This window comes from Medicago sativa, chromosome 2, assembly GCF_051527215.1.
Source record: "Medicago sativa cultivar Bolivia chromosome 2, Bolivia_mono, whole genome shotgun sequence".
NCBI lineage: Eukaryota > Viridiplantae > Streptophyta > Magnoliopsida > Fabales > Fabaceae > Medicago > Medicago sativa.
Window position 1 is genome coordinate 1,600,589 of NC_140750.1, and position 13,820 is coordinate 1,614,408.

General features: G+C 32.2%; 1 protein-coding gene across 2 annotated transcripts; it reads left to right on the forward strand.

The window, feature by feature from the left end:
- Window positions 1-8,181: 8,181 nt before the first annotated feature.
- On the forward strand, window positions 8,182-12,175 carry COP9 (COP9 signalosome, subunit CSN8). 2 transcript variants are annotated; one of them, XM_085741735.1, is made up of 6 exons: window positions 8,182-8,234; window positions 8,332-8,458; window positions 8,553-8,632; window positions 9,208-9,389; window positions 10,243-10,350; window positions 11,778-12,175. In XM_085741735.1, the coding sequence occupies exons 2-6, from the start codon at window positions 8,375-8,377 to the stop codon at window positions 11,915-11,917; spliced, it is 594 nt and encodes a 197-aa protein (XP_085597861.1). In that variant the 5' UTR covers window positions 8,182-8,234; window positions 8,332-8,374; the 3' UTR covers window positions 11,918-12,175. The 2 variants fall into 2 exon arrangements, with proteins under 2 accessions (XP_085597861.1, XP_085597862.1); XM_085741736.1 differs by having other exon boundaries at window positions 8,351-8,458.
- The last annotated feature ends 1,645 nt before the right edge of the window (window positions 12,176-13,820 follow it).

A 13,820-nucleotide genomic window follows, 5' to 3' on the forward strand; every position in this document is an offset into this window, starting at 1 on the left:
AACTTTTCTTTTCTCTCTCTATCTTCTCACAGATCAAACACAAAAAATCAGAAGAACTCATTGAAGATTCATCAAGAACTTCAACAAGTTCCTCAAAACCTCCATCATAACCGTCCCTGTAACTAACTCAGACCACCGTAACAAACCACAAAACCACCACAAACCGCCGTAACTAACAGCCACGGCCACCACTAAACCACCACAGACATCAAAATTCCAGAACACATTCAGATTCATCAACCGTTTCACAAACTCAGAGGAAATCGGAAAAATCATCAAGAAATCAATTCGAATCCAGCACTGATCATCACAAACAGTGACGAATTCGAATTCTCATCACAAATCTACAACAATCACAGTCGAACAAATCAACTCAGCACAACACAAAGATCGAATCCAAGCCACAACGAATTCGAGTCAGTTTGGGAGCAAGAAGTAAGAAACAAGGAAACGTGAAAGAGAAGGAGGATCGAAGCCAGAGAGAGAGGAAGCAGAACCGTTCGTATTCTTCTTTTTTCGGTAATTTTCGTTCGTAACTTCTCTCTTAGATCTACGTCCAGTTGTTGATTACTTGTGAAAACCGTTTGCATATTCGAAGAGAGAAGGGAAAGAGGAACGTTTTGATATAAAAATTTTCAAAAAAAAGAGCAAAAAAACTCCGGTGCGGCGGCGCTAGGGCCAACCACCGCACCGGAGGGTTTCCGGCCGCCTCTCTCTCTTCTTCTCCGGCCAGCAGGTCTGTCAGAGCTTCTCTCTCATCTTTGCGTTTAGAGAGAGGAAGTATGGGAAAGAATGAGCCTGAAACCGGTTCAGGCTTTCTTATAGTGCCACTGAACCGGGTCGGACCATCCTTAGACCCATGCCCATACCAGCTCCAAGCCCAATATTCTATGCCTGCGTGATATTCTGCTACTCACACCCCCCTGTTCCTGCGTTCTTGCTGTAAAAAACTGCTACATACACCCCTGCATGTCTATTTTTGTGCCATAAAACTCCATAAATTTTTTCATGAGTCCTTGATGTTTTCTTAAACCTTTTTGTGATATTTCTACGTGTTAAATTTTGATAAAAAGATGTGTGGTATTTTCTTGATAATTCTTTACTATTTTGGTTAAAATTTGTGAAGTTTTGCATGTTCTTGAGTCTAAAAATCTTCAAAAAATTCTAAACATTTTCATAAGCATTTCTTGATATTTTTGTAGCATGTTGTGATAATTCTTACATGATAAAATTGGTAAAAAATAAGGTGTTAATTTTCTTGTTATTTTTGTCATATTTTGTGCTAAAAGTGAATGAAAATTTGCTTGGTTTTAATCCAAATTGCTTGATGAATATTGGTGACCTATACCACTTGATTTCATAGGGTTTTAGCTACTGTTTGTGTTTGATATTGTTGCATAATTGTGAATCTTGGTTAATTGCTTAGGTTACAAGTTACTTGTGTAAATAAATAATGCAAATATGCTTAAAATTTGTTTTAAAATGCCAATTAAATCATGTTGCCTTAATTCCCATTCCAAGACTTGATTCTAAACCTTTAACATGTATTGGAGTGTGAGAATTATAGGTCATATGGTTCTTGCATTCTATGAACAAATTTTAGTCATGTTTGCACTCTTTTTGCCTTTATTTTGGTTTATTGTCTATCCTTTATGCTCTAGTATTTCTCTTGCTTTATTTCCTTTGATATTGTCATGTGTTACTAACCATTTCATTTCATGTCTCATATTCTCCATAAGCATTCCCATTTCATCCCACATCTCATCTCTTTCTCCACTTTTATTTCTTGCATTTTAAGTTTCAATTCCATACAAAAATTAGAATGTAAAGATTTAGGAATTCTTGTAAAATTTTACTTTCATGCTTTTAATTTCTTGGCAAAGAGGCCATAGAATGTATCTAGGGTATGATGTAATAAGGACAATGGACTCTAATAATGTACACCGACACAAGCACCGACACATGCACACACACCACTATAGCTAGAATATGCATGTTTAGATGTATGTCTAGGATTGTATGTTTAGATGAATGCCTAGGATTTATACTTAGAAAAAACCAATTTTCCAAACAAATGTGAACAACTTCACTCAAATCTTTTCCAAATAAACCTTGGGATCCAATATCCCATTGTATTTTCTTTTCCATTTTCTTAATCAAACTTCAATGAAAAAATAATCAAACTTTGACTTCTTTTGCAATTCACTAATCCAACCTCACTATTTCCTAATCTCATGCCCTTGAGGCCTCTTTCTATTCTTCAAAATCCCATTTTCAAACTTAAAATCAACCAACAAAAACAAAAAACATTTTTGAAAGAGAACTACGGTGGATTTGATCCCTTAAACGGGTACGTAGGCAAGGAACAAAATTCCTTCAATTCAACTAAAATAAAAATTCAAACACTTTCTTCTCCCTCCAATTCTTCACTTAGCAAATTTTAGGTGTAAATAACATTTTCAAATAGCATTTAAAAATAAAAGCGCGCGCGTAGAAATTAAAGACGGTTCCTATAGGTTACTATAGTCGTTATGGGTGCCTAACACCTTCCCGTAGCGAAAACAACTCCCGGACCTCGATTCTCAAGGGTTTTGCTTACTTTTTCCCTTCCCAAGAAAAAATAAGATATCACCGGTTTAAAAGGTTCAAACATAATCAATGTTTGACACCCGAAAACCAAGATAAAACAGAACGTATGGGGAAAAAGCCCTTACCTTAAATGCTCTCCTTCCTAATGTTTTTAGAGTATCTACCCAATTTCTGGAACAAGACTTCATGAATTATTCTTCACTGAAGAGAGTGCTAATGGAAGAACAAAAGGATGACTTTATTTAGAATGAAATTAAAGGAATTGAAGAAAGAATGGAAGAAACAGACAATTGAATAGCTCTTACCTCTAGACTTCTATTAAGATGAAGTGTTTATATAAATAAATGGAAGGACTTTAATAGAACCGATAGCTTGTAGTTTCAATTGTTGGCAGGAGAATGACTTTATTTTTGAGTTTAGAAAGCTTGGTTCAATGTTGTACGTGAGATGAAATTGTGTACTGCTATGGGAAATATAAAGATGTGGAAGTTGAGAAAAAGATGGGAACGTATGACATAAAAGTTGAGAGAAATAGGGAGTGGAATTACCAAATACATATGAAGAGAAGTTACATGATTTAACCGTAGTCACGTCCAGCCCTACCACTTCTTTAGTTCCCTATTATTATTATTTTTAATTATTTATATACAAATGTTTGACTTGGCATGACTTTGTTTCCATCTTAGTATAGCTACATTTTAGCACACTTGCAACTCCCATCGACTAGTCACTAAAAACTTCTTCTTAAATTAAATAATTGAAATGATAATAAACCATCAAATAATTAAATATAAAATAGACTTATTGATAAAAATAACTCATCAAAATAATAAATAAATATTTAGAACAATTATAATTATTTTATCATTGTCACACCAAAATGATTAATTAAATGGAGAAAATCGAGAAAATTATAAAATAGCATGTCGAAAATATTGGGATGTTACATTATTACCCCCTTAAAATAGTTTCGTCCTCGAAACTAGAAAGTAGAAGAAAAAAAATACGATAGATATAACAAAACATTTTCGGTAAAATCATTCAACATTTTTATTAAAATTAAATTAAATTTTCAGCCAAAGTACTTTCAAATTATTTTCACAAGACAAAATAATCGAAAATAGACATTCCTGTACAAGTAAGAAAATTTAAGACCGAAATAAAACATCCAGCGTCGATAAAAGAAAAATGTCATGTTTCCGCTGCGCCTCTGATATCAACAAATTGGTCATCTATCATACTGGTGGTACGTACAATCCTACCCCCAACAATCATACTATCCTCTACATCTTACACTTGGCGTTCTCCGAGTTCATATAACTCTTGGTTTACTCTCCTCCACAAAAATAACACGACTTATAACCACTAAGGTCAAGATTTTTGTTTACGAATTGATACCTAAACAGACACTTCTCGACAAGGGATGACTTTAAGACAAAGTCTGAGTGGTGGTGGAACAAGCACACACCATCTCTTAAAGATGGGGAAGAGTAATCTAAGTCTTACATTTTATTTGAGTCAAACAAGATATTTCCAATTTAGTCTTAGGTCTAATAGCTTCCAAAAGTAACATCTAACTTGCAACCAAAAATATTTTACCAAAAATTTAAATCACAAAGCCACTAATAAGGAAAGAATAAAACAACTTAACAACATGTTGTATGCATGCAACACACAAGATACATAATATATATATTTTTTTAACAACAGATAAATCAAGCAATCACCACAAGAAAATAACCGATAAACCAAAATTACAAATTTTATTAATATCATCAAAGATAAGCATGTTTTTAGAAGCAAAGTGAAATAATATCAAAACAAAACCAATCACAAGATATATTTAGATTGTAAAATATCAACACAACTCTATGCATATAGTAGATTACTCAAGGCAATTCTAGCACCCCAAATCTTTAAAGTCTTGCTAACAAACACACAAAATAAATATGGTAATCAAAGATCAAAGACTAAGATAATTGTATTCTCTTAAGCAAATTGAACATATTGATCAAACAACAAACTGATCCTACTACTGCCAAACAAATTACACTTTAACTAAAGGCTCTTTCACTTTCTAAAAACACAACGCTAAGCAAAAATAAATAAAAAAAAATTTACTTAAATCATACAGGAAACAAATTTTTTTTTTTTATCAATGATTCAAAAGGGCACCAAAATTTAGAACACATATGCATTTCTTTCAAATTCACCAATAATATTCATTTCACGCAATAGAAATCATCTGTTATTAAAAATTTCTCTCAATTAAACTTCAACTCTTTTTAAAACCAATTTCTACCATCTACAACATGAACTAGTAATATTGATCATAAAAATATTCCTACCTAAATTTATTGTCATGAAAGAAGGTATTCCATACAGTTTAGAAAATAAGGTATATTAGTTCAAAGATATATTAGACATATAGTACCTTGGTGCTTCATTTGAATCGTATATGTACAGATCAATCAATATAATAAAGTGCATAATTTGTATTTTTAAAACACTGGCTACCAACCTCTTAAAGAAGAACAATTACGTCACTTATTTAATAAACATTGTTAAATGGAACAATAAACTAACACTCACATAGACACATCAAGAAAACATAACCTCAAAAGCAACAATAAAGAAATCAAATAAGCACACATATGTAAAAACATGCGTCAAACAAAAACGTCCCACCCAAAAATAATTTGTCCGAGGATTATTGTTCTGATACCATAATGTAACGCCCCGGATTTTTCATCCAAGACATTACGTTTACATCATTTTCTTTTTCTGAAAAACACTACTATTTTTTTTTATTTCATCAATAATATATATATTCTAGCAAAACCTATACAAAATTCTTAACATAATTTAATTAAAATTCTTAAACTAATATCCTTCAAAATTACTTCTAAAATTACAATTCAATAAAAACCCAATTTTTGTCCCCGCGTACGCTTTCATCACACATCAAACTTCATATATCATCTTTGGTACCTACAACATTATATTAATGTAAGGGTCAATTTCCTTATCCAAATTGGTTCATACTCAAAGCACCAGAAACAATGTCATAAAATAGATAATATCAAAACTTATCAATCAAAAAGAAATAAGAAAAATACATTTAAGTCTTTAAGGTAAAGTTCATACACATTTCTTTTATATATATAACAGTTTAATCACTTATCAACACACAGAGGTATAATAGACCCAATGCAATGCTATGATGTGCAAAATGCATGCTCTTATAACTATATGATCCGGATATAATTCCCGCCACTAAGGCATCCACACAGAAATATAATTGCAATTCCCGCCACACAGGCATCCACACAGAATATAATTGCAATTCCCGCCACACAGGCACCACACAGATGCATATGACATGCATGATAATGATAATGAAAACTAAATCCCGCCACTTAGGCACCACTAAGAAATGCAAACTAAATCCCGCCACTTAGGCACCACAATGCAATATGATATTTACCCGCCACAAAGGCACCACATAGAAAATAATTATATATCTCACATCACCATGAACATGATCAAAAACAATCTTTTCAATAAAACTCACATTTTCATCTCTTTTCATTTTCCTTAATTAATCAAAATCTAACATGTCTTTCTCAGCATCACAAAAACATATAAACATAATAAAATAAAATACAATTATCATTCCACATCACACAATTATCATATAAAACATAATTAAATAATCACATTTAGAAAAGATTAAATTTTAACCTTAAAATACATTTTTAATTATTTTTCTTTTCAAAAGACAAGAATTGCTACCACTATTTCATAACAAAGCCCTAGCACTTAGTATGAACGTATGGGGAAAAAGCCCTTACCTTAAATGCTCTCCTTCCTAATGTTTTTAGAGTATCTACCCAATTTCTGGAACAAGACTTCATGAATTATTCTTCACTGAAGAGAGTGCTAATGGAAGAACAAAAGGATGACTTTATTTAGAATGAAATTAAAGGAATTGAAGAAAGAATGGAAGAAACAGACAATTGAATAGCTCTTACCTCTAGACTTCTATTAAGATGAAGTGTTTATATAAATAAATGGAAGGACTTTAATAGAACCGATAGCTTGTAGTTTCAATTGTTGGCAGGAGAATGACTTTATTTTTGAGTTTAGAAAGCTTGGTTCAATGTTGTACGTGAGATGAAATTGTGTACTGGTATGGGAAATATAAAGATGTGGAAGTTGAGAAAAAGATGGGAACGTATGACATAAAAGTTGAGAGAAATAGGGAGTGGAATTACCAAATACATATGAAGAGAAGTTACATGATTTAACCGTAGTCACGTCCAGCCCTACCACTTCTTTAGTTCCCTATTATTATTATTTTTAATTATTTATATACAAATGTTTGACTTGGCATGACTTTGTTTCCATCTTAGTATAGCTACATTTTAGCACACTTGCAACTCCCATCGACTAGTCACTAAAAACTTCTTCTTAAATTAAATAATTGAAATGATAATAAACCATCAAATAATTAAATATAAAATAGACTTATTGATAAAAATAACTCATCAAAATAATAAATAAATATTTAGAACAATTATAATTATTTTATCATTGTCACACCAAATTGATTAATTAAATGGAGAAAATCGAGAAAATTATAAAATAGCATGTAGAAAATATTGGGATGTTACAACTCCCTTCTTCATTCTCCTCATCTTTCTCTTGCAAATCTTAATATGTATAGTTTTTATAAGTAAACGATGAAAAAATAGTTTGCTATGTGCTCTTGCAATTCTAATTATAGTCTCTCCTTCATGAAAAATATTTAAATGACATTGAGTTTTAATGATATTAGTTGTATTCTGTCACATTAACGTGTGCTCCTTCATCACTCACACTCACCTCACTCTGACGAGTTTCTCTAATATAGTTTGGTGTGCACTGCATCAAAACAACAATGACTCATTCTCCGACACAAAAACCCATGTATATTTTTCTACGATTTCATTTATTATTGTTATTTGCACACATTTACAATTCGAGATAAGAAACACGTGATTATGAAAATATCAAATTATATCGCTTTGTCTCTCTAATTTATATGTATATCAATGAATATTAAAGCAAAAGATTGGGTGCAAAGGGTTCGCCTACCGCAACATTCTTATCATATATAAGTGAAAAGGAAATGAAAGTACAAAGAGATGGTGTACATAGACCAAACCCCTCAAGGAAAATAAAAAGCACGGGAAAGATCAATTGTTCAATTGAAAACCTTTGAAAGTACTTATGCCAAGTATAATAGGGTAATTTTCTTTTAATTTATGACGGAGAGAGTAATCTACTACTACTACTATTTATTTTAATTTGCACATTATCTTTTAAAATTTAAATAAAATAAATAATTTATCTTAATACAAAATATTTATAGGATTTCAAAATTGCTTAAAAATTTGTCTGCCTTTAAGTCAAAAATAAATTTTAATAATTTTTTCATAAATACTTGGGCTTTCCTCTCGGGCCTATTTGGGCTTTTCTTTCAACAATGAGAAAAACGACGTCGTTAGGATGAATGATAAACAAAGAGCGCACACACAGAAAAACCTTACTTGCTTCTAGTTTAGTTTCGTTAATTTCATCTATCATCGCATCGAATTGAGGTATGAATGCAAAGTTTGGTTTTGTAGATTTTTTTACTCATGTCATTTTTTAGGTTATGATTTTAATTTTCCCAATTCGATTATTTTACTCGTTTAGGGTTTTGATCTGAAACCAGTATTTGTGAAGAGAGAAGAACGTAATGGATTTATCAGCAGTGAAAACCGCATTGGAATCCAAATCTTACGACAAAATTGCTGATATCTGCGATAATCTCATGCTTCAGGTTCGTTACTTTCTTTCACTCTCACTGTTATAATACTTAGCGTTTTCTTTTTGTGTGTATTTCGTAGCTTACTTTATTGTTAATTCTCACTCAGGTTGCTGCCGACGGTGTTGCTTTTCACGACGAATGGCCCTACGCTGTTCATCTTCTGGCTCACTTCTATGTTCATGACACGTAATCTATTTTCCCTCTACTTAATTTTATTATTCATTATGTATATAAATAAATAATGTAGATGGAAGTGTTATATGCTTCAAGTTAAATTAGTTTAATGTTGGATTGATATATTGCTACTGTTATAATCTTTGTTTTATAATTGACAATAGGCTGTTAGAATTGACTTATTTTAGTTTACCTACTTACATTAGCATTTGTGAGACTTGCCCGATTGGGTTGGACTTGTTTACTTACATAAGCCCTTGCGAGACTATTTGGTAGATTTATGGAAACAACCTATGACATGTCTATAAGTTGTTTTCAGTTTATTTCCATAAGCTCTCCGGGATTGCTTATGAAATGAAATAGCTTATAGCTTATATGAAAATAGTTTGACTTTATTTTATTTTATTTTATGCTATAGAAACAGCTATGCATAAGTATTTATATGAGAAGCACTAATGCTATAGACGTTTATTTAAGTTGTTTATCCAAACAGGACCAGTATTTTGGAAGGGATGGGGTTGGTTATATCTTATGTCTTGTAACTTCTTTGATTTTAGGTTTTCATGTTTTCTGTTGTGATATTGCAGCAACAGTGCTCGTTTTCTATGGAAAACAATACCTTCTTCAATCAAAGAAAGCAACCCTGAAGTCAATGCTGTGTGGAAAATTGGTCAACAGCTTTGGTTAAGGAACTATGGTGGAGTGCATGAGGCGGTCCGTGGTTTTGAGTGGAGTCCAGAACTCCAAGGCTTCATTTCTGCTTTCTCAGGCAAGCATTTAAGAATTTTTTATTTTTTTTTTATTTTGTTAGCATAGCTTTGAAAGTTCTGTAGAAAGAAACTCTTTGATCTTCACTATATTTTAGGCATGATTCTGTTCAATTTATCTTCACTTAAAATATCTTCTTAAAACTATAGCTGTATAAGCTGTTACTATAGACTCTTAATTATCTAAACGTAGCCGTTGCTTTTATTATAACCCATTATATCTTGTTAATGTTGTCAGCAGACTATATTTTATCATGAAAGTAAGCCATTTCTGCGTGGGACGATCACTAAACCATTGATGTATTGATTATTGAATCTGTAGTATTGTTGGTTGTTTACATTACTGTATTTAGTGTTCAAGATAGTGGCATGTTGCTATGGATGGAAACAAGTGGCTAAAAATTGTTATTGGTTGTTTGCACTGCTGTGTATAGTCTTCAAGATAGTTACATGTTGCTTTAGTATGTTATGGATGGAAACATTGCAAAAAGTTGAATTGGTTTGATAAAAAAAAAGTGTAATATAGTTTGAACTTGGGAAGAACAGTGATTGATCACTTGTTTTTGGCTGTTATCTCCCTCTTTAAATATAACTCAAAAGAGTTTGATGAATAATATAATTTCTTTGGCCAACATGTAATGTCGATGAAGGTGCCATGGATCACATAAAATTTAGTAAACTAGTAATGTGCCACTCCTGCAATAACTTCTGCAATTGCTTTATTATGTTTCTTGCTTTTCAATTTATTTTCTAAGCAGGTTGACTGCAAAAGTCTTTTGCATCTATATGTTTTTTTTTCTTCTAAAGAAGAGTTGTACAGCACAAAAGTTAATACAACCAATATGCTTTTTCCAGAACTTTACACAAAGGAGATTTTTCAGCTTCTTGTATCTGCTTATTCTACAATAAGTGTTGAAGATGTTGCTTTATTTCTGGGAATGAGTGAGGATGCTGCTACAAGTTGTAAGTAGTTTTATGTTCATTTTTAAATCAAACAATGCTTGTCTATTTGTTTTAGCACCTCTTGCATCATAAACAATGTTTACGTGATAATTTTTTTTTACATTAAATAACATCCACAAGCAATCAATGCATTTATTATAACTTGATTGGGGTCAACGTTATTTCTGCATGACTAGATGAAGTTCATTAATGCTCGGCCTCTATCCTTTCTCGACGACCCTTGGAACTGAAAATAGTCCTTTGAATCTTGCACTTGGATACACAATGTGTTCAGTGAAGACACTCAGATACACAATGTGTTCAATGAAAGTGGATTCCAATTCTCCTTGTTATATTCCATGCCACTGCTGTCAATATATCTACTAACTAATTAGATTTTTAGCTAGACTGCAGAGTAGCTAATCAAAATTTTATGCTAAAATGTGATGAGCAATAAGAGAATCTTCTAAGGTTCCTCATGTGCCACATGATGTAATTAATGAAAGTCATATAGATATAGCTGACAGTCCTGTTAGTGACATATATGTTGGATCTTTATCAGCATAGCTTCTGCACTCAATCTTTAACTTCTTAAATGGTTTAATCTTATATTAGTGTCTCACTTTATTGGGTTTGGATTTAAGGTGGTTTGTTTTTGGGTCTATTGACACTGTAGAAACCACGGTTTGGAAATATATGTTTTTTTACGGAGAGCAGTTGCTGAATTTGAGGCTAACTGTTTCTTGAAATTCTAAGTATCTGACAAGTTTACACTTGGAATGAGGAGAAAAGAGAAGGAAATAGAATGAATATTGGATTATCAATTCAAGAAGTCAGTCAGTGGAAAATGGAGGAGAAAATAATGGGGGTGGGAACCAAAAGGAAAAAAATGAATGAAAGGTTAAAACTTCCCTGCACTATCTAATATTATCAGTTTAACTTTTCCCTCTCCTAGAAACAGTAGAACTTGGATATTGATTATATTTTGTGCTTGGATTGAGAAATTAATCAAAATTATATTTGAAGCCCAAATCAACGTGATAATTGGCATTTGATGATGAATTGGTGTTGTCATTCAGCGGCTATCGTGGTGCTTTAGTGCCATAACTTGGCGGAATTTTGACAAACCGCTATTGCTCCCCAGCGATACGCGATTAAGTCCAAAATGATGTCAACTTGCAACTGTATAGGTACTATAACTCTGTAGTGTAGCGGAATTTGAACAATCCACTATTTTCCACCATCTACAATTGACAACACTGGTCAATATGGCAGGCTGGAAGTGATCATGACAACTACTAACAATGAGCTATCTTGGAAACTGCAACCTCTGCTTGTGTAGTCTTATTTTTGATGCCTTTTGAAAAATTAATCAAGCATTAAATTATATCAACCATCTCTTCCCTTTCTATGATATCATTATAGACTTTTTGATTGTATGATTGTAGATGTACTACAACAAGGTTGGACCGTGGACAATGCCTCTCGGATGCTTACTGTGAAGAAGCAACCTGTTGTGTCAGTGCAGAAACTTGATCCTCGCAAATTGCAACAGCTGACAGAATATGTCTTCCATCTTGAGCATTGAAGCTTTTAGTCTTGTGAAGGAATTAGATGAATGTTTTTCTGAAACTCTTCAATCACGTGATCCACCTTTTGAAGGTGTATGAAAGTGCATATATGCTATTGATAGTTTTGGAAACAAGGCAGAATCTTTCTTGTGTTTTAACTTGAGCTCTGATTAGATGAATTTTGCATGGCACTTCTGGTAGTTATTGAACATGCCGTTCTCTTGTATGATAGCGAAACGTAAAGAATTTTGCTGATTAAACCTGCTTTTGAGAAATCCAGTTACTCTGTATATTCTTTAGTACAGTGAATATTTTTTCATGGTATTATTATGTTACTTGTAGGCGGGGTAATACTGATAGTTGATACGTATTTTCATCATAATTGGATTTAGATTGCTACTTTCTAGACCAACTAACCTGACAGCGAAACTGTTAACTAGTTAAATAAGGAAAGCTAAGATCTCACATCGTTGAATTTAACGTGTTACAACTTACAATAGTTCTTGGAACCTCTTTAACTAAAAATATTACTCATCTGTTTCAAAATGAGTGTCGTTTTAGCTAAAAAAAATTGTTTTAAAATGAGTGCCGCTTTCAGTTTCCAATGCAATAATAACTTTTTTTTTTCAATTGTACCCTCCAATTAATATTCTGCACACTACTTTCAAAGTATTACTTTTAAAACTAACCAATAGTTAATAAGGATAATTTGGTAAAATAACAATTCTCTTTCTTTTAATCATTGCATTTTTAATATGTGTGTAAACACTTAAAACGACACTCATTTTGAAACAGAGGGAGTAGTTCTTGGAACATGAATTTTAGAATTTTTTAAACTTGGCCATAGTATTGCGCTGCCCAACATTAGTTGACCTGCAAACTTGTGGTAAGCACATTAATCTAAGACGATGGTGATGACAATGATAATCGCAAACATGCCTTATCAGCGATATATATTTAAAATCGTTGCCCGGAACTATCCATAATTTGGAGAATAATTCTAAGAAATAAAGCCAAAGCTTTGAGTTTCCGGTGCGTTAGCATATTTTAGCATAAAACTACTAGACGGTGGACACAATTTTATTATCCACTTATATTCAAAGATAACCTAAACAATTTGGTCCTCTATCTCTTTTTTTTTTTTTTTTTTTTGGTACAATTGGTCCTCTATCTCTTCTTGAAGAATAAGCAACAAAATTTGTTAACCAAAAAATATTATGCATGAATATAAGCAATGTTCAGAATCAAATATAATGTTTCAGCTTATAGCTAGTAAATACGGCACAAACTCTAACCCTCACCACCATTTTCTCCTCACCACCACTTTCTCCACCGATATCTTTGTCTACCGCATGTAGTCATATGCAATAGACAATCCTTTCCATTAATTTGTAATTGGATAGTCTGAATCACACATTCAAAAAATCACCTTTAAATAATCTCAAATATTGATAAAGATTTGACTGTCAATAACAGTTTTACCGTGACACATAAACCTTACTACCTCCGTCCCAATTTAATTGACACAATTTTGTTTTTCACGCATATTAAAAAAAATGTATAAATAAAGGGGAAAGTGGAATATATTGTATTGGGAATGATAAAAGTAGTATTATTTAGTGTTATATTGTATTGAGAATGATGAAAGTTGTATTGAAAATTGAAATGAGTCAGTTATTTTGGGACTCTTTTTTTTAGAAAATGAGTCAGTTATTCCGAGACGGAGGGAGTATGTTTTATTATCATTATTATATTATAAAATATAATAGCAAGTGATGTGATGTGATGTGATGATTACACAAATTTAGTGACTTGGGTTCATTTAATTTGGACCGGTTATACTTTAGGTTCAACTTGGACCACTCAAGTGACCTACAAATGTAGGTTTGAAACCGGTCAAAAGTTCAAAAGCACACAACA

What these genes read in the sequence shown, in the direction of transcription:
- COP9 (XM_085741735.1), top strand. Translation starts at nt 8,375, where the DNA reads ATGGATTTATCAGCAGTGAAAACCGCATTGGAATCCAAATCTTACGAC. An exon ending in GCGATAATCTCATGCTTCAG is followed by an intron (nt 8,459 to 8,552) that starts GTTCGTTACTTT and finishes ATTCTCACTCAG; the next exon opens with GTTGCTGCCGACGGTGTTGC. An exon ending in TGAGGATGCTGCTACAAGTT is followed by an intron (nt 10,351 to 11,777) that starts GTAAGTAGTTTT and finishes GTATGATTGTAG; the next exon opens with ATGTACTACAACAAGGTTGG.